Source organism: Podarcis erhardii (assembly GCF_964252035.2).
Source record: "Podarcis erhardii genome assembly, chromosome: 9".
Lineage (NCBI taxonomy): Eukaryota > Metazoa > Chordata > Lepidosauria > Squamata > Lacertidae > Podarcis > Podarcis erhardii.
The window spans coordinates 20905814-20931414 of record NC_138512.1 but is presented as its reverse complement, the minus strand read 5'-3'; the positions used below and the strand labels follow the sequence as shown (position 1 = coordinate 20931414).

General features: G+C 42.9%; 1 protein-coding gene and 1 long non-coding RNA gene across 5 annotated transcripts in view; one reads left to right on the top strand and one right to left on the bottom strand.

Annotated features, from left to right (window-relative positions):
• GABRG1 (gamma-aminobutyric acid type A receptor subunit gamma1) overlaps positions 1-25601 on the bottom strand; it is a 65166-nt gene that overhangs the window by 28724 nt on the left and 10841 nt on the right. For 3 of the 4 annotated variants that reach the window (XM_081875874.1, XM_081875875.1, XM_081875876.1), the window contains exons 2-3: positions 9466-9614; positions 5348-5415 (exon numbers count right to left, since the gene is read on the bottom strand). In XM_081875874.1, the coding sequence (XP_081732000.1) occupies positions 5348-5415; positions 9466-9614 (217 nt within the window). Of the gene's footprint in view, positions 1-5347; positions 5416-9465; positions 9615-24315; positions 25321-25601 lie in introns of those variants that run through there. The other variant, XM_081875873.1, reaches the window with a different exon arrangement.
• Positions 10493-25436, top strand: LOC309349731. The gene is made up of 3 exons (XR_014160144.1): positions 10493-10715; positions 22395-23474; positions 25317-25436. It is a non-coding gene; the product is annotated as an uncharacterized lncRNA (long non-coding RNA).

Genomic DNA, 25601 nt, shown 5'->3' with positions numbered 1-25601 from the left:
GCACATAAGCATGATTTAGGAGGCAGGCTGTGCTGTAAACATCAAGTAAACAAACTTTGTTGAGTGACAGCACTAGAATTTATTGTGTCTGAAGCCCACCTCCTTGATCCACACAGAGCACAGTCACTTAGACGTGTTGAAGTCTTTACTAGGGATGGGCTTAGTAGCTAATACTGTTTCCTTTAATCTTGCTGGCACTCAGCCATAACTCTGTTCCGTTCCATTCCATTCCGTCCTGTTGTGTGCCACTGCAAGAATTTTGTTATCAATGTTTTATGTAAAACCCACAGTTTTTAAATAAAATATACACTTTCCATATGCATTTCTTCACACAGCTTTTACATAAAATAGGTCTTTTTGTGCACACTTTTTGCACAGTGAAAAAGAATAGTAAAACCCAAAGAAGTGCATGACTGGAATGGGACTTGTGGTCCGATCCAGAAGCAAGTTTTGAAACACCAGGCCGGGATGAGCCACTGCAAAAAGAAGACCAAATTATTTTCCTGTCCCTAGACCAGGCACGGCCAAACTTGGCCCTCCAGATGTTTTGGGACTACAGTGGTACCTCAGGTTACATACGCTTCAGGTTACATACGCTTCAGGTTACAGACTCCGCTAACCCAGAAATAGTGCTTCAGGTTAAGAACTTTGCTTCAGGATGAGAACAGAAATCGTGCTCCAGCAGCGTGGCAGCAGCAGGAGGCCCCATTAGCTAAAGTGGTGCTTCAGGTTAAGAACAGTTTCAGGTTAAGAACAGACCTCTGGAACAAATTAAGTACTTAACCCGAGGTACCACTGTACAACTCCCATCATCCCTGACCACTGGCCCTGTTAGCTAGAGATGATGGGAGTTGTAGTCCCAAAACATCTGAAGGGCCAAGTTTGGCCATGCCTGGTCTAGACTTTACTTCTCTCTACGTAGAGCCAGCTCTAGGGGCAACAAAATAGCAACATCAGGCACTGCCACTCTCACTAAGACCGCCCTCAAAGAGGACAGTGGGAGCATGAAAAAGTTTCCAGGTTAAGGAGAGGGGGGGTCCCCACTGGAGATCCCATGCCAAAGCCCCCAGAATTCCAGTTCTGGAGCAAGCATCCTGAAGCAACTCACAAGGAATTCAAGATAGATGCTACCAATGAAGCATGATTTTATACCAAGTTTAAATTAAGGGTATTTCTGTGAAGAGGTGTCTAATTTAGGAAGTGATAAGAAACCAAGACCTACAAGTATCCCACGTTGTGATTATCACGGGCAGACCTCATTAGACATAAATTACAATGACCTTCAGTGGCACCTCAGTCACCTACAGGATAAAGATGCTATACTACCCTGTCATTTTATTAAAAGAGTTCACAAAAACATCAGTTTTGCAAGGTACTGGAGTTTTTTTTTAATGAAAAAGATACAACGCTAAAGCCCTATTCACAGGTAGTACATGATTGTGTAGATGAGCCTTCCTCAAACCTCGTATCCTCCAAATATTTTGGGCTGCAACTCCCACCAGTCCTCCTCAGGTGTCCTGATCGCATGGAGCCTTTACTCTTAAGGAGAAAGACTTGCTTTGGGCTTTCTTTAGAGACATCCACACATGACATGATTGTTGAAATACAAAGAAGTGACATCAGGGTAGAACTAAAAGCATGACCCCCACTCCATGCTTCTGAGTAGTCATGTTACTTTAGGTCAGGGGCAGCCAACACTGTAGCGCCCTTCAGCTTGTTGTTAGACTGCAACTCCTATTATCCCTGACAATTGGCCATCTTGGCTGGGGCTACTGGGAATTGTGATTCATAATATCTGGAGGGCTATCTCTTCCCTAGATACTGCACCTTTTGCTTTTGGTAAAATATAAAGGTGCTGATTAGGGACGCGGGTGGCGCTGTGGGTTAAACCACAGAGCCTAGGACTTGCTGATCGGAAGGTCGGCGGTTGAAATCCCCGCCACAGGGTGAGCTTCCGTTGCTCGGTCCCAGCTCCTGCCAACCCAGCAGTTCGAAAGCATGTCAAAGTGCAAGTAGATAAATAGGTACCGCTCTGGCGGGAAGGTAAACGGTGTTTCCGTGCGCTGCTCTGGTTCGCCAGAAGCGGCTTAGTCCTGCTGGCCACATGACCCGGAAGCTGTACGCCGACTCCCTCGGCCAATAAAGCGAGATGAGTGCCGCAACCCCAGAGTCGGTCACGACTGGACCTAATAGTCAGGGGTCCCTTTACCCTTTATCTTTTAAAGGTGCTAATTGCCTGAAGACTCACACATTTATGACAAACTAAAATGTTTGAGGGATTTGTGGTAAACTTTCTTACAGTACATAATTCTGCACAGGGATTTGCTATAGGGTGCAATCCTGTATACCCTTATCTGGAAATAAATTTCATTGAATTCAATGGAACTTCTGTCATCTGTGCTCTGGTAACCTCTAGGTTATACGTGGGGCTGCCTCTGAAGGCAGTTTGGCAGAATTCAGCCTCCAGGTTGCTCACAAGATGGTTTGCGCATATAACGCCATCCCAGCTGCCAATTAATCTCCCATTAATTCCCATGACCCACTGTCATGTTTGTCACGTTCATTAATTTCAGTGGGTCTACTCGTACTCGGACCAATGTTAGATGGGCAGCCCACTGAGTAGTGTTCTAATTGTGTTATTGATTTCTTTGATTGATAGATTGCATTTGTATACTGTCTTTTTGCTAAGGTGCCCAATCTAAAAATGGTATCAAATATATAGCAACAGAGTCCTCTCAATCTGCTGTTATCAGGAGCTGAACCGTATGTGCTCTCTGGCCTGGGCCTCTTCATTTATGCCTTTCCTCTGGGAACTCTAATTGGTTTGTTGTACATCTTACTGTTTTGTTTTAAATTGCACTGTAAGCCACCCTGGGATAAGTATCATGAATGCTGAAAAAGAAATACCTGATTTAAAAAAGGCATCTAGTGGTCACGCTAAGTAAAGTAAAGGGACCCCTGACCATTAGGTCCAGTCGTGACCGACTCTGGGGTTGCGGCGCTCATCTCGCTTTATTGGCCAAGGGAGCCGGCGTACAGCTTCCGGGTCATGTGGCCAGCATGACTAAGCCGCTTCTGGACAACCAGAGCAGCGCATGGAAACACCGCTTACCTTCCCACCGGAGCAGTACCTATTTATCTACTTGCACTTTGACATGCTTTCGAACTGCTAGGTGGGCAGGAGCGGGGACCGAGCAACGGGAACTCACCCCGTCGCAGGGATTTGAACCGGCGACCTTCTGATCAGCAAGCCCTAGGCTTTGTGGTTTAGACCACAGCACCACCCGCGCCCCCCTGGTGGTCACTCTACCACCCACCATATTTGTCCCTTTCCCTGGACTCTGTCTTCCACAACATTTCCCCTTTAAATCCTAAAAATGAGATGCCTCTGAATTAGGATACAATATTATACTGTGGAAAAGACAACAATAAGAAACAACAACATAAAATAAATGATTCAAGAGGGAAAATATATTGCGTAACGATGAATCCAGAACAAAATTTTGACCATAACTGACCTGGAAAAATGGTGTGAAAGAGAGCTTGGAAGGCTTTGGGGGTAAATATTTGGGGTAGCTTTTCAAAACAAGCCAACTGCAAAAGTTGGCAAAAGCCCAGAAATGAATCTAAAAATTATTTCAAGGTCTTATGGTAATTTATTGAAGTAATTAATCTTTTAGCACTAACTATTCCCACTTACAGCTAAGTGTTATGCAAAGTTATCAAAATATTTTAGCAAACAAAACTCTTACCTGGAAATTATCATCTATTTTGAATGTTTTGAAAATGTAAGCTGTGAACTACGGTGTTTGACATCAATCCCTGAATGCTAACACAATCACCTTGCTGAATAACTATGCAGCCAAAAACATGGAAACAAACTCAATGAATTCTCGTAAAAGTTTGCTGCATATAGATTGTTGAAGCAAAGAGAAATAGGCAGACACTTAACACCTTGACAAAAATCAATCCAGTTTGTGTCAGGGTTTCTTTCCCCCACCCCACCCCGCTGAACACTTACTTTTCTTTCTTTATTTTAAAATTTCTAAACTCTCTCAATCTGAATAGCTCCTCTCAGGGTGGTTTACTACAAACACAGCTTTCTGAGCCATGGTTGCTATTCAGTATTGAAGGTTTTACCTTAAATAATTATTTAGGGTTGTCGAAGGCATTATGCATGATCCATAGGTTTTCTTCCTATGGCCATGGGAGTCAGTGTAGCTACAAGATCAGAAGCTCTGAAAAGGTACACACACACACACACACACACACAGAGAGAGAGAGAGAGAGAGAGAGAGAGAGAGAGAGAGAGAGAGAGAGAGAGAACGAGAACACAGAGCTGTCCAGAGCTGTGCTCAGAGGAGATCATTACTAGGGATGGACAATGCCACCATTTGATGACTTGTGTTCCATTTTTGCATTAATCTTCAATTTAAAAAAAATCTTCATGAAAATTCACATCTAAATAACATATCTGAAAGTATTATATCTCAAAATACACATTTTAAAATACATTTTGATTTTCTTAAAACAACAACTGCAACAACAGCAACAACAGCAGCAACAACAGCAACAACTGCACTACAACATTCAGAGAAGTGAAAAATCTGATTGATAGCAATGTCGTTTTAGTCCAGAAGTCGTGAATCTCAGGACAGTCTATCAGAATTCACGAAGATGAAAGCCCTCTTTACACATTCTATATTAGTGTTAAACAAACATGTAAAGTGGGGTCACAGTGACCCTTCTGATCACCCTCCACAAATTAGAGGGTGTTCTTTTGCATATTTTAGAATCCTAGCAAATCAAGGTTCTAAAACACAGTATGATCACAGTATGATCAGAATGTTGGTCACCCTCCTACAATCAAAACTGCCTCAGTCCCAAATTGGAAGTCAAAAGCTACCTTACTAAATCTTCAGCAGCATGCAAGTTTTCCTACCTTGCATATTTTAACAGCATAAGTACCTAAACAGTATCTGTTGGTATTTAAATATACTTAGATCATATTCCATTTTAGCCTAATTTAGTTTTGATCTGCCAAGCAGTCATTTCCAGATTGTCAGGAGGATACGAAGTAAAAGGGAGTCATTTGAATAAGGTTAGCGTAGTTCTATTTCAAATGTTGCCTTTGTCTTCTATGACTCTTAATTCAGTTAGATTTTCCTTGATAACAAAATAGCTTCTTAGAGAATACTTGATGTCTCAGCTATCTCAGTCAAAATAACAGTCGCTTTTCAAAAGCACAAGGTTACCTTATCTCTTGATAGTGTGAGAGGCACTGGAAAGCAGATGGATATAAAAAAATAATCTTACCTTGTAAGTTCTATTATAACCATAAACTTACCATATTAATTGGATCGACCGGACCAATGCTGTTAACATAGACATCAGTTTCAATTACTGTAGTTCTCACTAAACAAAACAGTAAGCATAATTCCATGTGAAATGCAGTGCTTCCTTTGCTGTCTAGTAATGCAATTTTTTTGTGAATCAATAGAAGACCACACCATTAGTCTTCCTAATGTATCCCTTTCTATGGACACACAGCTTCACGGGCATTGTACACAGCCTGGTATTGGCCTTCAGGTGGTATGCTAGGCTACTATGCTGGGCACACTGCAACATGCCTGGCCATTTTTAACAATGGGGTACCATTCCACACCTCATGCTGGCATCCAGTTGACCACTGCTCTCCAGGCCCACAGCAAACTATTCTATGGGAACTCAAGCTCTGCAAGCCCAAGGTCTCAGGTTCAGTACCCCATAACTCCAGGTTACAATGGAACAGGTAAATGATGATGCACCTAGGACCCTGAGAAACAGGTGTCACTCAGAATACACAATACACCCTTGTGCAAATTAATTGAAACAAAGCATGTTTTCTAACTGACTCGTAATCCTGTACTCAGAACAAACACAAAAAGTCAGTTGATCATTATGGTGTCAGAAGCCTGCAGCCAGTAGAAGGAATGATGCGCTCGCCACAATACAGTGAGGTTCTATGAAAGAGAGTTATTCCAGAGCTGGAAAAGAGGTATCCTGATGGTACTGGGATATTGCACTAGGACCTAGCCCCCTGTCACACATCGAAAGTGGTGAAGAAATTCATGACAGAGCAGCAAATACAGGTACTTGACTGGCCAGGGAATTCCCTGGACGTAAATCCCATTGAGAATTTGTGGGCTATATGCAAAAGTCGCCTCCGTGCTGTAGTCTGTACGACTATGGAGAAGCTCATTCAGGCGCTGGTTCAAGTGTGGTACAGGGATCCGAAAATCAACAGTGACTGTTCGAAACTAGTAGACTCCATGCCAAACCGTTTTCAAATACTGCTTAAAAATAGCGGAGGTCATAACTGTTACTAATGTACGTACGGTATATGTGAGTTTTGTACATGTATATGTGAGTTTTGTACAATAAACTACATTGTTTGTTTCAATTAATTTGCACAAGGGTGTAAAAGGCTACATGGACCAATAGTCTGATGGTATAAGGGAGTTCCCTATGTACTCCAACATGGAACATTAGAGGAGCACATAGAGAAAACAGCTGTTGAATGCCCACATGTGGTGCATGGAAGGGTTCCCTGCTATATAATGTAGCCAGCTAGGCAGAGGTCTTGCTGGCATATCAGCAGCATCCCTGCAGAAGGTTGGCAGAGGAAAAAGAGAAAGGATTGGCACTATTCAGTGCCAGTCAACATCTCCTCCTGAAAACACAGAGTTGCTTGCCTACTGCTCTGCACATTTGGGAGGGGGTAGATCAGGCCAAACACCTGTAATTTATCAACTAAAAAATGTTCTTAATATAAGCATCATGCTTGGTGGAACACCTCATGTAAAACTTTGCTCCTCTATTTATGTTCAGACCCAATGCACACAGAAGTCTCACTGAATTGAATGGGTCTTATTCCTAGGCAAGTACTGTAGGATTGCAACCTTAGTTGACGTAAAATATTGTTTATTAACATGGATCATATTAAAACACTGGAGGGAAAGATAGTTTTTTTTAAAGCTATTAAAGCTGGGGCACGGGGAGCGGATGGCAAGCATTCATACTCCAAATTATGATTAATGCATAAAAGTGACAAATGGGTAAAACCAATCAAATGCACCACTAATTATGCAACCTGCAAATTAATACATTGAAAACATAAAACCAATTCTTTCCTCTCAACATGTTCTTAGCAAAGATAGGCTTAGAAAATCCATTAGTTTCTTCAGCCCTCGTAATTGTATCCCAACCAAAGCACAACTCAGGTTTATTAATATCTTTTCAGCTAGACTCTTGATCAATACACTACACCGGGCACAAAATCAATCACTTATATGAAAGAACAGTGACTCAGAACTTAATTGTTATGTTGCAGAGTATTTTCAAACTTAACTTTAAAGAAAATATCTTCACCGGCCCACTCCCCTGTCCTTGTCTGCCTGAGCAATAATTCATTTAATTGTGAATTTCTCTCTGCCCGGGAGCCACCTGGGTCATACACGTAAACTTTAAAAACTATAATACACATTTCACAGCCCACCCCAAATCTAACAAAATGGGGTGGGTAGCAATGTAATCAATGTCATCTCCAGATAACCTCAATAGCTAATGAGCAACAGTTGTCATTTGAGCCTATCTCCTTGTGCCATAAGAAAGGTGGTTCCTCACTTTGAAAGCAGACCTTAATTATTTTTCAGGTATCATATGTAAACAGAGTTCATTGCTGCAATTGGGGGGGGTAGGTGTGTGGCTTCAGGTTGCTTTCCCTTTGTGCAAGATAGGATAGAAATGTGACTATGATCCATTAAGCAATTAAAGAAGTGCAATCAAAAGAGGAACTTTCAGCACGGAAGAGTTTAGTGATTTGTTTGTCTTTTTATCTGGACTATGGGGGTTGTAGAGAAGCCAGGAATAACTTTACAATAAAATCAGTATATTGAATCTCTGCTTTTAATAGACACACCAGTGGCGTAGCGTGGGTTGTCAGCACCCGGGGCAAGGCAAGTAATTTGCGCCCCCTAACCCATGGATTTGCACCCCCTAACCCGTGGATTTGCGCCCCCTAACCCTAACCCCCAGATGTTGCGCCCGGTGCGGCCGGCCCCCCCTGCACCCCCCACGCTACGCCACTGAGACACACAAGTCCGACTTTCCAAACGCAATGCATTCCCAAGAAATTGCTCATTAGGCAAGTGTTCACATAATGCGCTGAGGGTTTCCACTATTTCCTATGGGAACATTTCTAATTTGTTGCATCTCCCTCCCGGCCCTGGTTTCTGCCAGAAACTGCTGCAGTCAAACAGCAAAAGGCAAACAAGGAAACACCGATTTGTCCAAACTCTCCTTCTCCCTCCATGGTTTCGGCCCAATATGGCGGCCGCTGACCAGCAAAGCACAAACAAGTAAGGAAGTGGGCAAATCCCAGCTGTTCAGATATCTGAACCCTCAGTTGTTGTAGTGAGGTTTGGGTATAATTGTTTTTGTTTGGATAACTGAAATTTTGGATAATGAGTGTTCCACTAGCAGGTGTTACATGCATTACATTAAACAGACACTTTGTGATAAGTTAGATTCTCCTAACAGAGGGCCCATGTTGTGCTCGGCCCTGGAACTCTTCCCCCAGTTGGCTTGTGGGCGGGGCTTGCCCCACTCCAAGCCGGTGGTGCCACAGTTAAGCCAATGGCCTTTAGCCAATCAGCAGCCTGGGAAGGTTGGGGGTTGGGGATATTTATTTGGCAGCGCAACGTTGGGACCTCCTTTTGCTTCGCGCTGCCAAACACCCGCCCACCCACCCGTTAATTAGGTCATGTTTGGCCTTGCTTTGGACTTCGGTTGGTCGCCTGTTTTGGAATGGGAGCCGGGTAGGAATTTTGTCCAATGTGGCAGATTGGCTGTGGCCATTTGGTTTTTGCCTACCTCTTAGCAATCGTCACAACTTTGTAAGGTTTGACGGTTAGGCATTGGTTTAGGGGAATGTGGGGAGGGGAGGTGCGGCCATCATCTGCCCCTCCAATTAATAGGGTATTCCGTTAAAGGAATCCGGGGGTCCGGATCTCGTCTGAAGCCTGGAGAGGGGCTAGGGCCATGCCAGGACCCCCGGGAACCCCAGGGGTGAGCACCAGTCAATATAAACCGATGGAGCTCCCCCTGCTGGTAGTTTACCCTTCCAGGCTTCCTGCTAGGGTGGGCAGGAACCAATTATAGTTTTGATACCAATGCCTAAGTCAATACCAGTCACATTTGTGTATTTAATAAAGTTGTGGCCAAAATTTGCCCATTAACATTTAAACTAAATTCTGTCTCCACTGTATTTCCATGGGGGATGCGTTTTGGGGCTCGGAGCACAATTATCCCAGAATTAGAGGCCTGATCCAGTATGCTGCCAAGATATGTCAAGAACAAAAACAGCTGTTGCCAAGATGTATTCAATATATATTCTTTTAAAACTGAAATTTTAATACCACTTACCTCCAATATCTGGTCGGAGTTTATTATCATAGCCCTGGAGTAAAGAGTTCAGTATATGAGTGACATCTCCTTCGTGAATCTTTGGAGCAAGCACCCATGTTTTGTTCACAGTTAGGTCTTCGTCATCTTCATCATCTGCTTTATCCATGCTAATGGTAGTTCAATGAAAGGTTGGGAGAGAGAAAATAATGGAACTTAGCAGTGTGAAGAATGAAATATTCAACAGTGTTGCATAAAATAAATATGCAAAAGCATTAAAATAGCAGCAGTTAGGGTCACAATGAAACAAAAAAAATGTGTTCAAAAATACATTTAACTGTTCATTCCTAGCCCAACTATCTTCATTTTCCTAAAAATCAGTCAACTTGATCACAGTGAAGTTGTATAATTAAACATTGTGCATTTTAGTGAAATTAGCAGAACTAGAGGGGGATAGTACCACAGGTCTGTAACAGCAACTCCCAATATAATTTATATGGGGCTTACTCATGCATGTTTTCCTTTAAAACTTCTGAGAATTTTTTAAAAAGAATTTTATTAAAAATCTGTAACTATTTTCTTTTGACACAAGTAAGTAAAATTTGCAAGCAAGCTAGTCCCTCAAGAGTACATACAACCTGCCAAATTCTAGGCAAATATGTTCAGGGGGTTTTGTGTTGTGTAGTTTCAAATTTAAATTATTATTTTTAAGGAAATGTTAACAATATTTGTTTTATTCTGAAGCAGAATTGAATGAAATTTGTAGGCAAGGTCACCCCTTCTGAGGACATAGACCATGCCAAATTTCCAATGGATAGCGGAAGTATTTTTCTGCTAGGGCAGCCATTGTTGTTTTGGGGTGGGTAATCTCCACCAGCATTCTGTGAGCAATGAGTCTGAAAAGTTCAGGCAAGACAGAGGTACTCATAGCTAAGAAATCCACTGAACTGCAGTTAAAGAGACTCAGGGGCTTTTGCGCTAGATACCTTTTCAAGTTGATTTGTGAATGAGACGAGCCAAAAGGGATTTGGTTTCCAGGTATAATAATTCATAATTCACCCGGAATACAAACTTGCCTGTCAATCGCAATGGAGTTCTCCTTTCCCCCATCATCCCACCCTGGTATTAGTCTATATATGATAAAATCTTTCCTTCAACTCCGGCCACCTTCTGCTGATCCCACTTTATCCCAGACAAGCCACAACTCTTTCTGAGGTGCCCTGCTTGGGCTCTGGATTCTTTTGAATCAAATACACATCCTTACTTTTAAGGTATGTACCGGTACTACATTTATGATCCATGTTTCTGCTAATTCATCCAAGGTGGTTTACAATTTAAAATAGTGTTCTATTCTTATATATGCAATACAAAAAGGGAAGTGGGATGGGGAGGAAAGAGGAAAACAAACAAATCCAGGTATCAGTTCTTACACAGTTGTATTCTCATTTTTTATATATGCATAGGAGGGGTAAAAGATGCTGTTCTTCATTGAGGTGCATCTGGCACCTGCTATGCAGCGATATACCTTTCTTTTGAAAAAAAAATCCCCAAATTTCTAATATTTACACCTTATAGATTTTTACACTTTTAAATACAAACTTGATATCACACAGACTAAAGCAAGGTAGAAATTGTTTAAAAAATGAAGATAATGTATATATAATGCTATTAACAAATTTAGATTGTTGCAAGGTAATCAGAAGGATAATTGTAGCTTTTATGTATGTAAAAAAAAAATAATCAACGGGTGAAATTTGTTCTTTCCAGACTGCTGAGTAATCTATTTCGTTATTAAGTTATTCCAGGTTTTCCTATACTAAAGTACCATAATAGGCAGCATACACTTTTGTTCGTGGAATGAAATCCTACATTTAATTTTGCCCGTTTCCATCATATGGCCACATCTTTTTTTCTTGCACTACAGCCCCACAGCCTTCCAGCATCCTACTTTAAGTTGTGGCATGCTGAGCACTTTGCTCAAATTGCTCTAGGACATTCAATCATGTTAGAAGGATTATCTCGCATTCTTCCCTCAGAGATCCAAATCATCACCTGAATGGCTCTCCAGGCTGGCAATGGCAATCGTTATCAAGCCAGAAGCTTCCATATGGAAAGTACAAAGTTATATCAGCTGCGTGTTCAAGTCTGCCTAGTTCTCACTTCCAAAAAGTATTTTAATGGATTCATAGGTGAGGGTCCATAGACCCAGGCGGATAGTTCCACACTTCCAACAGGGCTGTGGATTTGTGTTTCTAAAACAGCTGTCCTCTTACTCCAAATGGTAAACTGCTTTTGAAATGGGGGTGGCATTCAAAAGTAGTTGGCTATATGGGTGGTGAGATTTTACTTTCTTGGGCTCCATGATCACTGCAGATGGTGACAGCAGCCACGAAATTAAAAGACGCCTGCTTCTTGGGAGAAAAGCAATGACAAACCTAGACAGCATCTTAAAAAGCAGAGACATCACCTTGCCAACAAAGGTCCGTATAGTTAAAGCTATGGTTTTCCCAGTAGTGATGTATGGAAGTGAGAGCTGGACCATCAAGAAGGCTGATCGCCAAAGAATTGATGCTTTTGAAATATGGTGCTGGAGGAGACTCTTGAGAGTCCCATGGACTGCAAGAAGATCAAACCTATCCATTCTTAAGGAAATCAGCCCTGAGTGCTCACTGGAAGGAAGCTGAGGCTCCAATACTTTGGCCACCTCATGAGAAGAGAAGACTCTCTGGAAAAGACCCTGATGTTGGGAAAGATGGAGGGCACAAGGAGAAGGGGATGACAGAGGACAAGATGGCTGGATAGTGTTCTCGAAGCTACCAGCATGAGCCTGACCAAACTGCGGGAGGCAGTGGAAGACAGGAGTGCCTGGCGTGCTCTGGTCCATGGGGCCACGAAGAGTCGGACACAACTAAACGACTAAACAACAACAATATTGGTGGTGGTGGGGATTAGTTTAGCATTCAATGAAAACAAATCAAACACCCCTCTTGGCATGCACATGCTTATCTTTGAATCTTGGACATTATTATGATGTCCCCACATGAGGACAGTTAGCAAGTAAATTAGTTGTTCACAAGTACATTACTGCTAGACTCAATATAATTCTGTTGAATTATTATCTGCATACTCTTATCAAGATGGAAAAAAGGAAGGAGCTGCAGAGTGAAAACAATTGCATGTCCATTTATTACTTACCCTTCAGTTGGATAAAGTATAAATTGCTGTTTTGCAAATACACGCAAGGGGGAAAAAATGGGCAACAGCTTGAGCGTGTCTGCAAATTCATTCAGATGATCCCCTCAAAGGTCAAAGAATGCCTAGAAGTAATTTTCTCTCTATTTGAATCAAATGAGTGCGGACTTTAAATATTCCTCCAGTGCTAAAGTTTGCAATCTCCATTACTCATTCCAATACATTTTCAAGCAATTGCTGGAGGCTTGAAGTCAAACAAAGTGCACCCAAACTAAAAGTGGTAACCATAGCAGTGATGAGCATATCTTGACAGACAGACAATAGTGAGCATTAATTAATGCGCAGAATGCACATATAGAATGGAGAGAAAACCCTTATAAACCTAAGTTAAGCACAGTTATTTCTGAGGGGGGGGGGAATCCTAATATTTTGTAAACATATATTATTGCTGCTTCTTAATTTCAACAGAGTACTGCCCAATCCAGAAATCTCTCTCTGTGTGTGTAAGTCTGTTACAAAATGGTTCAACCTTTACCAATGGATAATATGGATCTCCATACACAAAGAAATGATTGCCTGGATCTGCTTCTTCCACCGAAATGAGTGACCCAAGAAGAGATCAGAGCCACTGTACCGCAATTGCATCCTGCATTGTAGATCCTTCATTGAGTAGAGGGTTGGATCCTTTAAAGAATGTCTTAAGTATAAAGTAGCATATAAATAAATTAAACAAATAAATAGGTGACCTTCGAAGTCCCTTCCAATTCAAAAATTCTATTATTCTAAGGCAGTTCTGTGCAGGTTCCCATATCTTGGAATGATGGCGCCTAAAATATGGACGCACTTTTACTCTCACAAGATTGACTGTATTGCCCTCGGCTGTTCTTGAGGGACAATTCCAACAGATTCCACACGAAAAACGTTTGTGTCCCTGTGGAGATGGCAGTACCAGATTGGTGGCGCATGTCCTTCTGGCTTGCACTCTTTATAAAGACCTGAGGTTATCACCCCTCTTTTATTGTCCATTCTGGGTCACCCAGCCACTGCCACAGTTTCCTTTCTCTTGGCTGGTCAAGATGAGCAGGTGACAGCAAAGGTTGCAAGGTTTTTAGCTGGGGCAATCAGAATAAGATCCACTATTTGACTATTGATTCAAAAACCTTAAAATGTATTTTATATAATTGACTTTTTATTTCTATTCTTTGTATATCGTATTGTTGTTTTATTGCTATGGCCGATGGCCGACGCAAATAAAGATTCATTCATTCATTCATTTCTTGAACTGATGGCTGGATCAGGGTGTTTGACTTTCCAAAAGGAATAGCATTATGGATTCACTAACTGTGGGAGTAGTCTTTTATTCATACAATGGTTTTTATTTGGGTAGAATTGCACTTCCACAAAATAAATTAAGTTTCCATGTCTTTTTAAAGGATTAACAGAGAGCTAGAAAACTAACCTGAACATTGTATGAAGAGTGGATGCAAAGAGAGGCAATACTGTAGAAATATTCTGTAAAGTCAATCCTACATCTTGAATGTTTTTGATTTTCAGTGTTTATTCTTTTTGTTTGATGCATAAGCAAACTGCATTGTTGAATGCAATTTCTATTTAGCACCACATCTTTGCAATCTGTTATTATCCCTTATCCCACCCTCTCCCATCCCCAATACCCCACTATCTTTCCTTCCTCATTTCCCACTACATCCCATCATATCCCACTCTGTCAATGGGCAAAAGAGGAGGGTTGGAGGAAACTGCAGGGAGACGTGAATATGACTTTACATAGCAAAGCAACACTACCAAACTAATGGAAAATAAGATGTTCAAATAGTTTTCTGAACTATTAAGCTGCTTTTAAGTAAAATAAAAATAATAGGAGATAGACAGTGTAATGACCAAATGTGTTGCTGGCAGTTCTGTTTTTGAAAGTGTGAAAACAACTTGCCTTCTAACTATCTGAGTGATGCTACATAGCACTGAGAATCATGTAGGCATGTATAAATATAAATTGCAAAGTGATCGCACGGATTACTGAGATGGGGATGTGATGCTTTACATACTTGTACACCTTATATTTATTATTGTTATAGTGTGTGCTGCAGCTGTTGCTAATTTGTTGAGAAAGAGAAGGCTGGAATACAGACTTCTGACTTCTCCAGACCCCATTCACCCCACACAAAAGTACTAGCATGCCTGATCATGTCCTTTGCTCCACCCTTTACAATGGCAATATCCCCAGTAATCAATGAGATGGTGAGCAGATAATTTTCTTCTTTTTCTAACCCTCATCACCTGTTCCTTAGTGATTTATCCATCCCCCATGGGGATGAATGGTAAACATTTATTTACACAAAGCCATGTAAAGCAGTATATGTTGGGTGGCTGCTCTAAGAGCTGCTCCAAAGTAACTCCTATTGGATTCAGTGGGATTTACTCCCAGGTAAAGGTGGTTAGGACTGAAGGCCAGGTCTGTTCTCCCTTTCCATGGTGAGACTCCTCATTTAAAGATGTGATCCTGTCTGCAGTTCCATTTCTGGAACACAGGGAATGGTGAGCTGCCCACATAAAACTCTTTGTAATTGAATGAATAAGGGATAATCATTGCCGGGAAAGTTCAGCTTCAGAATATGACTGCTGTGTAGACTGCAAATTAATAATAATAATAAAAGTATGTGAAGTCTAAATGAGGAGGGTGCCTGTGCCATATCTTGAGCAAAAGTAGGGCACTCTTAGATGCAGGTTCGCCAGGGGGATTTTGAACCACCCACAAGGCTTTTGAGAGTCTCTCTGCTGTTCCTTTGAACGAACGAGATAATGAGTATGATTGAATTAATGACAAATGCATATTAGTAAATCTCATCACTATAGCCACAAAATCAGCATTCTGCATTACTGGGGCGGGGGTGGCGGGGAGCTAATCCTCCAACTAGTCATTTAGAAACAGGCCTTCATTGTCTGCTGCTCACGTCTATGCCTCGAGGATGCTTCAGCGAGTGCCAATTTATGCTTAACGTTTTGAACGCCGGTAGAAACAGACCCTCGATTTTAAATGGCCCAAAAACCCCAAATGCAGGAGTATCTTGTAGATTCCTGCTCTGGCAAGTGAAGGGCGGGATGGGGAATGAGTCGTGCCAGGAGGAGCCAATCAGCAAAGCTGGCCCACTCTCCTTCCTGTAGGGGACAACACACACACAGTGCTGCCACTGCAGTGCTTTGTGGGTTGTGGCCATAGTTCATTAGCAGAGCCAGGGGCGTAGCTAGTTGCTCTGGCACCTGGAGTGGGAGGCTTAAACTAAAGATGAAGCTAGCAATATTGATTGCATGTGATGTGCTTTCCAGGGAACACAAAATACTGTATTAACCTAGATCACTTAATCATTTGAAACCAGTATCATATCTGAGGTGAGAAGAGCAAGGGCTCAGTCACATCTCCCTATCCTTTTTCCAATAAATATCCAACATATTATTATCAATAATAAAACCAGCAGCACTATGTGGCCATAGTTCATTAGCAGAGCCAGGGGCATAGCTAGCTGCTCTGGCACCTCGAGTGGCGGGGGCATGGCAAGCCGCCCTCGGGGGTGCCGCAGTGACCAGAGCATGGGGGTGCTACAAGGGGGAACTGCAGTAATCTGTGCATGGGGGCGCCATTGAGATCCACATAGGGGCGACACGGAGATCCACCAAAAGGGGGGCAGCACAGCAATCTGCCCAGGGGGGTGGCATGATGAGCTGCCCACGGAGTTCATCTGGTGGATACAAGCCCCACACTGCCATTTCAGGTAGAGCGGAGCCCTGAGCCACTGCGTCACTCCCAGGAGAGACATGTGGCTCAGGCACGCTGCAGGCCAGGCCCCGCGGTAAGTGCAGCCCCCCACGGTGTGACATTTTGTCACCCCCCCTCAAGGATGACACCTGGGGATGACACCCCCCCACACACATACCCCCTTCCTACACCCCTAAGCAGTGCACATGCTTCATATACAGCAAGCCTGAGTTCAATCCCTGGTATCTCCAGTTAAAGGACTGCAGAAGCATGGCTGGGAATACCATTCCCTTTGATTGCAAACTATACCTGTCTTCTGACCCTGGTGTTTTCCTTATGCTAAAGATGGGTGCTTCCATTTGGCAAAGTTGCTATTCCCCCACGTGGAAGCTTTAATGGTTAAGCTTAAGAACCAAGATTTGTGTTTTACAAATGCTTGTCTGCAGCCTTTTACAAAAGTGTCTGGATTGCGGGTGGCCACAAAGCTCACAGGGGTTTCTTGTTTTGACTTGTGCTTGCCTTGTAAAGGTAAAGCAACCCCTGACCATTAGGTCCAGCCGTGGCTGACACTGTGGCGCTCATCTCGCTTTATTGGGTCATGTGGCCAGCATGACTAAGCCGCTTCTGGCAAACCAGAGCAGCACATGGAAACGACGTTTACCTTCCTGCTGGTGTGGTACCTATTTATCTACTTGCACTTTGATGTGCTTTGGAACTGCTAGGTTGGCAGGAGCAGGGACTGAGCAACGGGAGCTCACCCCGTCGCAGGGATTTGAACCACCGACCTTCTGATCGGCAAGTCCTAGGCTCTGTGGTTTAACCCACAGCCCCAAATTAAGCTGAGGCAGTCCACCTTGGCTTGTTATCCTGGATTTTCAGGAATCTTCTGCACACCTCTAGTAGCCATGCTCAGTGGTTTGTGGCCAGCATCTGATAATCTGAGATATGCAGCCTCAGTCTATACTGACAGTGCGGGTGGCCTGAAAGTGAGCTAATGGTTTGGTAGACAGTGAACAGGCTGGTAATCAGGGATATACTGTGATGTGAGAGCAGTTTAGTCTGCACCTGAGACACATTAGTCAGACTGAGGAGTCAGCTTCATAGGGCCAGAGGGGACCTTATTTGTTCCTTGTGTCACCTGATCCCTGCCAGGCTGATCCCTGTTTTCCCATCCGTTAGATACTCGCAGTTTATGCCAGTGCAGCACAGCAGGGATCAGGCCTCCTGCTGCAAGCTGCCGCAGAGATGTAGTGAGTTTCACAGCCAGCAACCACAGTTTTTTGAGACCCCACGATCCTCACATCTATCTAGAGATAGCCACGGCTATTGCCCACTGTATTTTTAATGGAATCGTAGTTTAGACTAAATCACGTTTTTGGAGTCCCTTCCAATTTAGTAACTTCCATTCCGGAAGTATGTTTGACTTCCAAAATGTTCGAAAATCAAGGCTCAGCTTCTGATTGGTGCAGGCACCCCGGAAACAATAGCTGACAGTTACATCGGACATTCAGCTTCCGAAAAACATTCAAAAACCAGAACACTTACTTCCGGGTTTTCAGCGTTTGGAAACCAAGGCGTTTGAGTACTAAGGTACCACTGAACAGTGAATGCACAGAGGACAAGGAAGTTGGATCACAATGACAGCATTGCCTGCGCACATTCATTGGCTCACCTGTAAAGGCCTAAGCACATACAAGCAGTGTGCAGTCTCTGTCAGCATAACTGGGAACACTGCTTTGCCAGACAAATTACAGTTACAAACTTAATTCGTTCCGGAGGTGCGTTCTTAACCTGAAACTGTTCTTAACCTGAGGTGTGCTTTCGCTAATGGGGCCTATTGCTGCCGTTGCGCCGCTGGCACACGACTTCCATTCTCATCCTGGGGCAAAGTTCTTAACTTGAGGTAACTCTTCCAGGTTAGTGGAGTTTGTAACCTGAGGCATTTGTAAGTACAGTGGTACCTCGGGTTACATACGCTTCAGGTTACACACCCTTCAGGTTACAGACTCCGCTAACCCAGAAACAGTGCTTCAGGTTAAGAACTTTGCTTCAGGATAAGAACAGAAATAGGCTCCGGTGGCACGACAGCAGCAGGAGGCCCCATTAGCTAAAGTGGGGGTGCTTCAGGTTAAGAATAGTTTCAGGTTAAGAACGGACCTCCGGAATGAATTAAGTACTTAACCTAAGGTACCACTGTAGTAGTAGAAGAAGAGTTTAGATTTGATATCCCGCTTTATCACTACCCTGAGGAGTCTCAAAGCGGCTAACATTCTCCTTTCCCTTCCTCCCCCACAACAAACACTCTGTGAGTGAGTGGGGCTGAGAGACTTCAGAGAAGTGTGACTAGCCCAAGGTCACCCAGCAGCTGCATGTGGAGGAGCGGGGAAGCGAACCCAGTTCACCAGATTACGAATCTACCACTCTTAACTACTATACCACACTGGTTCTACTGTACTGGACGTCCGGGTTGGAACCCCCCTCTCACCCTTCACTGTGCTTAGTTGGTCACATGAACTGGGCATGTTATCCATGGGTAGCATTTTCTAGAAGCCAATTGTGTGCTTCACATTTGAGATTTTGTTTCCTTTTAACTTAGTGTCCTATTATGCTGAGTTAGTGAACAAAGAGGTTTTCAAATATGCTTTTCCCTCTCCTCAGAATAATTCAAGGCATGCTAATCAGATATGGAAAAAAGTAGCAAATGAATAATTGATAACCGAGTTCAGTGAAGCAAACTACAGTATACCGAGGTTAGGAGGAGAATTAATAGAAAGCCTTCATGCCCTAATCCTCATCTACATGTTATTCTAATAAACTTCTGTGATGGTCTCATCTTCCAACTGCTTTAGGAAACAACTCCACATGTCAGGGTCCTCAGTTTTTTTCACATGCACACACACACATACACAAGCTGGATGCCCAAACTAGAGTTAAATGCTAGTACAGTGGTACCTCGGGTTACATACGCTTCAGGTTACATATGCTTCAGGTTACAGACTCTGCTAATCCAGAAATAGTACCTCGGGTTAAGAACTTTGCTTCAGGATGAGAACAGAAATTGTGCTCCAGCAGCACGGCAGCAGCAGGAGGCCCCATTAGCTAAAGTGGTGCTTCAGGTTAAGAACAGTTTCAGGTTAAGTACGGACCTCCGGAACGAATTAAGTACTTAACCTGAGGTACCACTGTAATTCCACTATCCAAATCTGGGCTTGAGCAATTGGTAAGTATTCATTTTGAGAATTTTTATGCCTGAATAAACAAATACCCCCCCCCTTAATCCATATAAACGTTGACTCTTGCCACAGGTACTTGAAGCAGTCAAATGTTTACAAATTCATGGCATAAATTAAAGAAGTTTACTGCTTATTATTCTCCCCAAAGAAATACACGTTTATAGTGGTTTCGCTCCTAGCCAGACTATTAACCACACGTTGCCCTCTGGGATATCTTTATTACAGTTTGCTCTCAGGTTACATTGTCAGTGATGCTCCTTCTTAATGAGCCATTTTATATTAACTTTTGGTAGCAAGAAGCTGGACTTTTAAGCTGCATTAACTCCATGCTGAGGGAGACAGCACAAGTTAAGTAAATTGCAAAACGCCTATATAAGAAGACTTTGATACAGACTGGTTTGGCACTGTCTGAGCCTGGAATGAGACACTATCACAAGCACAAGATGTGAAGGAATCTAACTGTTATGTCATTTGGGGGGTTTTTTGTTCTAGGCTGTAGAACGGTTGCTTTTCCTCGCAGGCTACTACTCACAGCAGGGCCAAAGGTTCAGTCCAAGAACCTGATACTTAAGGGTGGGAATGAAATTGAAAGGCTATTTAAAGACTATTTACAGAAACATTGTAAAATTAATGAATGTTAGAAGGATGTTGGAATGAAGTTATGTGGTTTTAGCAGAAATGTTATAAGGGTTTAGGAAAAAAAAGACTGTTAATTGGTGAAAGGAGGGAAAGTAAAGTTACATCATATTGAGATAAATTACAGAACAAAAATTGGAAAAGATGGAAAGGATTTGCTGAAATAGTTAACCGAATTAGAATACAAAAAAGGGAGGTGTGAGGAGGTCAAGGAAACAAGCAAATGAAAGATAAGTTATGGGAAGATTAGTTGTGGGGTTTTTTTTCTTTTTTCCTTATTGTGATGTGTTGTTTTGTTTTTGTTTAATATGGTGTTTTTACTTTTGCTTTTTGTAACCCTTAAATTTTTTAATAAATATTATTTTTTTAAAAAAATGAAAGGCTGAAGGGGGGGGGGTGAGGAAACCCAAAGAAATTATGAGAAAGTGAAACAGAAGCAGTATTCTTCTGGCTGGCCAAAAGCTTGAGGTGGGAGAGTAGAATTAATTTATTAAAATAAAGCTGGTATGGATTAGCTGCCAAGCATTAGCTTATGTAGAGAAACAGTTTGAACTAGGCTGAGTAGGATGATTCCCTATCTCGTTTTAATTCCCTCTATTGTTTACAAGTAATTGTTCAAAGTGTTTTAAAATTAGTTTTCTTCCCCTTTAAAATGTTTTCTCATTGTCTCCTGGGACATATGGATGCCAACTACGTGTGTATGTGTGTGTGTGTGTGTGAGAGAGAGAGAGAGAAAGAGAGAGAGAGAGAGAGAGAGAGAGAGAGAGAGAAAGAGAAATATGCTCTTATATTTTGTTATTTAGGTAAAGGTAAAGGGACCCCTGACCATTAGGTCCAGTCGTGACTGACTCTGGGGTTGCGGCACTCATCTCGCTCTATTGGCCGAGGGAGCCGGCATACAGCTTCCAGGTCATGTGGCCAGCATGACTAAGCCACTTCTGGTGAACCAGAGCAGTGCACGGAAACGCCGTTTACCTTCCTGCTGGAGCGGTACCTATTGATCTACTTGCACTTTGACATGCTTTGGAACTGCTAGGTTGGCAGGAGCAGGGACCGAGCAACGGGAGCTCACCCCGTCATGGGGATTCGAACTGCCGACCTTCTGATCGGCAAGTCCCAGGCTCTGTGGTTTAACCCACAGCGCCACCCGCATCCCTATTTTGTTATTTATCCCATGCCTATACAGCACAGAGTTGAATGAACATATTGTACAGTGCAGAGTGTAGGATGGGCCAGTAAACAAGTTTCAGGGGCCAAAAGGTTGGTTAGTGGAGGCAGCAAAATCTCATTGGTGATGGAAGGTTTGGATTAGCTCGTTTGATCCCTCCACTCTAGAATTCATGCTTTTTGCACAAGGCAGTGGAAATAACTGCTCCAGGTCTCCTTTTTCTCTGTTCCCCATACCACTAGGACTGCTCAACACAGGATGCGATGTAATCAGGCTGTGATTTCTCTCCTCCTGCTTTCATTGGCAGAAATCACAGTCTGATGACATCACACTGCGTATTGATTTTCCCAACTACGCAATATGAGAGAGAAAGGGGAAAAACAAAGCATGGAGCTGTTATGGTTTTCGGCACCAGCTGTGTGTTTGTGACAATATCTAGTTCCAGCCACAGTCTTATGATAAAAACAGACAATATTTCATACTCAAGTGGAAGTTGTACTAGGCAAGGGGGGAGAACTGTCCTAATTATTATTTCCAACTAATTAGAAACAGCACCATGACTAATAAATCCCCAAGCACAAAATGACTAATGACTAGGTATTTTCACTAGCAGGCAGCACGTTCATCTTTAAACATGAATATTGGAGATCTTTGTTCTATTTTCAGTATGGAGCAGACCAATCAGCTGAGTTTTAAATTGTAATTAACACCTGTCAGATTATGCAGTGGATAGCACAAAATAAGAGAGCAATGGTCTTTTGCTGCTATCCACAGTGTAAGTGAGATCCAACACCAAAGTTGGGTTATCTGAGCTCTGTAAATCTGAGTGCCCAAATTAAGTTAATGACCATGAATTTTAAAAGGCAGCAGCTGAACGTGACCTCCCGGTTTCAATAAACAAATCATATGGCTGAGATGGCATTTTATTCCTTATTTTTTTATTTCTTCACAGAACTGGAGCTTATGAGTCACAAGACCCAGGGCAGTATGCTGATGTTCTTGTCTGATCAAACATTTAATTGGGCAACAACTCCTGTGATTTAAGGCATGGAAAGAATGAACACAATTATTTGTCATTCCTATTGCACTAGAAGCATCTTCTTTGAGACTAAAACATCCTCATAAACCAAGGGCAGGGAACCGTTTTTGGCACCATGGGTCAGATCCTTATCAGGATCAGCCTCGCCAGAGGGGGGGATTTGATAGATGGGTGGCCACGTGAACCTCTCAAAATCCCTTGTGTGGAATATCAGATAGCCAGCTGGGTGTCAGGTGCTTGAGAACCAGCAACAGCCTCAAAGACCTTTTGCTGTTTGCAAAGGGCTTTAAGATAGCCCCCACATTATCTTATGTAGAGTGGGGGTTGGGTGCTGCCTGACAGGCTTTTGCAAAAGCACTCTTTGAAGCAGTGCCCCCTCCATCACTTGGCAGTGTTTAAAGGGAGAAGAGCCTGCTTCAAATAGCACTTTTGCCAAGCACTTTAATACAGACCATGCACTCCTGTCTGAGCCTCTGCAAGGACTCTGCACAGGGACTGCCTTAAAGCCCTTGGCACAAGTGCTCTTTGAAGATGCTCCACACTCTTTAAGGCAGGTGGATCACTGTATTGTTTGAGTCCTTTGTCCTCTTCACAAGCATTGCTTGTACCAGTGATGGCAGCTGATGGGTGCCCTGGTGTGGTTTGGGGAAAATGGCCTTGCAGGCCAAACCAGACACCCTGGTGACCTAAGATTGACCTACAGGATGGAGGTAACCCCCATGAAGTTGGTTATCACTGTGGATGCAGACTTGACCAGATCTTTGGTTAACCTGTTCACAAGGGAACAACATCGGAGGAATGGCGTCACCTCAGATCACTCTCATCCTATCCCATAGGAAGCACCAGATTGAGGTTATGACTTGTCACACTTGTCAGACCATATATTAGCTGAAACAGGTCCATAGATGCCATGACTTCCAGCTTCCTGGCTTTCAGTTGCCTTCTCCTGCAACAGTGGCAGTTGGAGTGCCATTGTGAATGTGAAGACAGGAGGTAATTGTAAATGTAGATGTCTTCCCCTGGGCACCATAAAATGTTTTTATGCATTTCATCTCACACAACTGCTTTTGGGGGTTCTATGAAACAAAGCATTTTCACACTATCTAGGACTGCTATCTCAGTTAAACTCAGCTAGTTAATACAATGTCTTAACACCACATTAAAAAATCCCACCGAGGGTTTGCTTTTCTCTTCTTAATGACAAGCTATGATTCTTCCCTTTTAATACCAAGACAAATTATCCAGAATACTTGTGCTACAACGTGGGATGTTTCATGCCTAGGCAAATCACATCGACTAGCCTCCTATAGCTTTTGCAGAATGCCTTCCTTGCAAGAGTTTTTGCTTGTCGCACTCAAGAATTATTACCCTCCTCCATAGGAGTGTAATTACAAGCCTTCCCTATAGAAAATTAATATCCCCATGTCCTGCTAGCAAGGCTAAAATAGTTGCAATGTTCAGTGTTCTCACCCAAGAGATGAAGATGACAACCCACAAATCTGAGACTCAAGCTGCCACTGCATACATATTGCCCATAGAGAAATTTCAAGGCTGATGTGCAAGTTTCCTCTTAGAAGAAACATCGGAGTAATTTTGAAGGGGGGGGGGAGTTTTGAGTGAACTATCAAATTTCTCAGTTGGGCAGGGGTCTACACATCACTGCCTGTAACACAGACACAGCTTTAATGCATGGTGCCAGTCAACTTGGGGGGGGGGGCGGTCATCCACCTCTCACCAATGGTTGCAGTCAGGGAATTTCACACACTGCTCTTATATCGGTCTCCATTTCAGATGGAAATATGCACTGATTCAAAACATAATAAGCCAGCCTTACTTTGTTTGGTGGTCCTCCTGCTCATTCCACTGGGTCAGGTCCTGGATTTTTGTCTTGCCCTGAGAGCACCACTGCTTCTCACCAGCACTGGTTCCCTTGTTAGGAGTCATTGTGAAGACACTCCTTGGGCAGTGGGCAGAATCAATGAGACCTGAGACTAGAGTTGCTACTGAATTTTATCTGGAGTGAAACTGCAAGGCAGATTTGGAGGTTTCTGCTCAGGAGAAATATTCAAGGAATTTTAAGGAAAGCAAATGTGGTAAGTCTAGCAAAATTTCTTAGGGGGCCAGATGTCCTCCGGATGTTTATGAACTACAACTCGTTATTTCCTCTGCCAATTGGCAATGTTGGCTGGAGTAAATACAAATGGGGATGGGGGGGTACCAGTTAAGATTTTATGTCAATTAAATTATGCAGACTCTGCAACGCTCAGTACTGATTTAAACAAACAAATCCAGATGCCTGGAAGCATTAGATCTCATTCAAACACTGATTGTCCACAGTAACATCTTCTGCATGGTGAAGACCAGAATCAGCACTTGGCAGTGGACCCACAATGTGGATTACTTGTCTGAAGCGGGTAATTTCATGTACATGTCCTTTTTGGTTGCGCTGAAGAACCTATGAGGGCTCAAACTGCACAGAAATACATGCTGCCCCCAACCATGTCACCTCTGTGCAATCAGGGTATCTTATTGAGCAGGAAGAATCTTTGTTGGAATCTCAATTCATATTCAATGCATGAAAGGTCAGGAGAGGTGGTGATGGGGAAACGGCCAGCACCCATGGGGACTTGGGAGTCTGCTTCCTTTGGATGTGCGGACAGAGCTTCCATTTGCCTGAGATGTACCATCTTTCAGTCCCTTTGATGGAAGATGCAGGCCCCCAATAGGTAGAGGGCAGCCAATATCTCAATCCTGAGCCTGAGGTCACACTCATTTTTCTTCCATTTGCACTGAAAAAAATGGATCTGATCCTCTTTTTTTATTTCCTTTTAACAGGCCATCAAACTTGTGGTGGCTTGATGGATACAGGCAGGTGCCAAGAAGATCAAGTCTCTTCTGAATCACTACAGCTGTGAAGCACATCTCCAAATGACATTAAACATTTTCTTCTCCACATGATAAGCTCAGTATAATTAACTAAACTCCCAGCAAGCGGCTCACTTGAAAGAAGAGTTCCTGTTTTTAAAGTGAAATTATTTCCAGCACATCAGAAATATTCACAGAATGCAAACGGTCTCATCAGAAACAACTTTCACAAATTCCGTACTTATTATGTTGGTG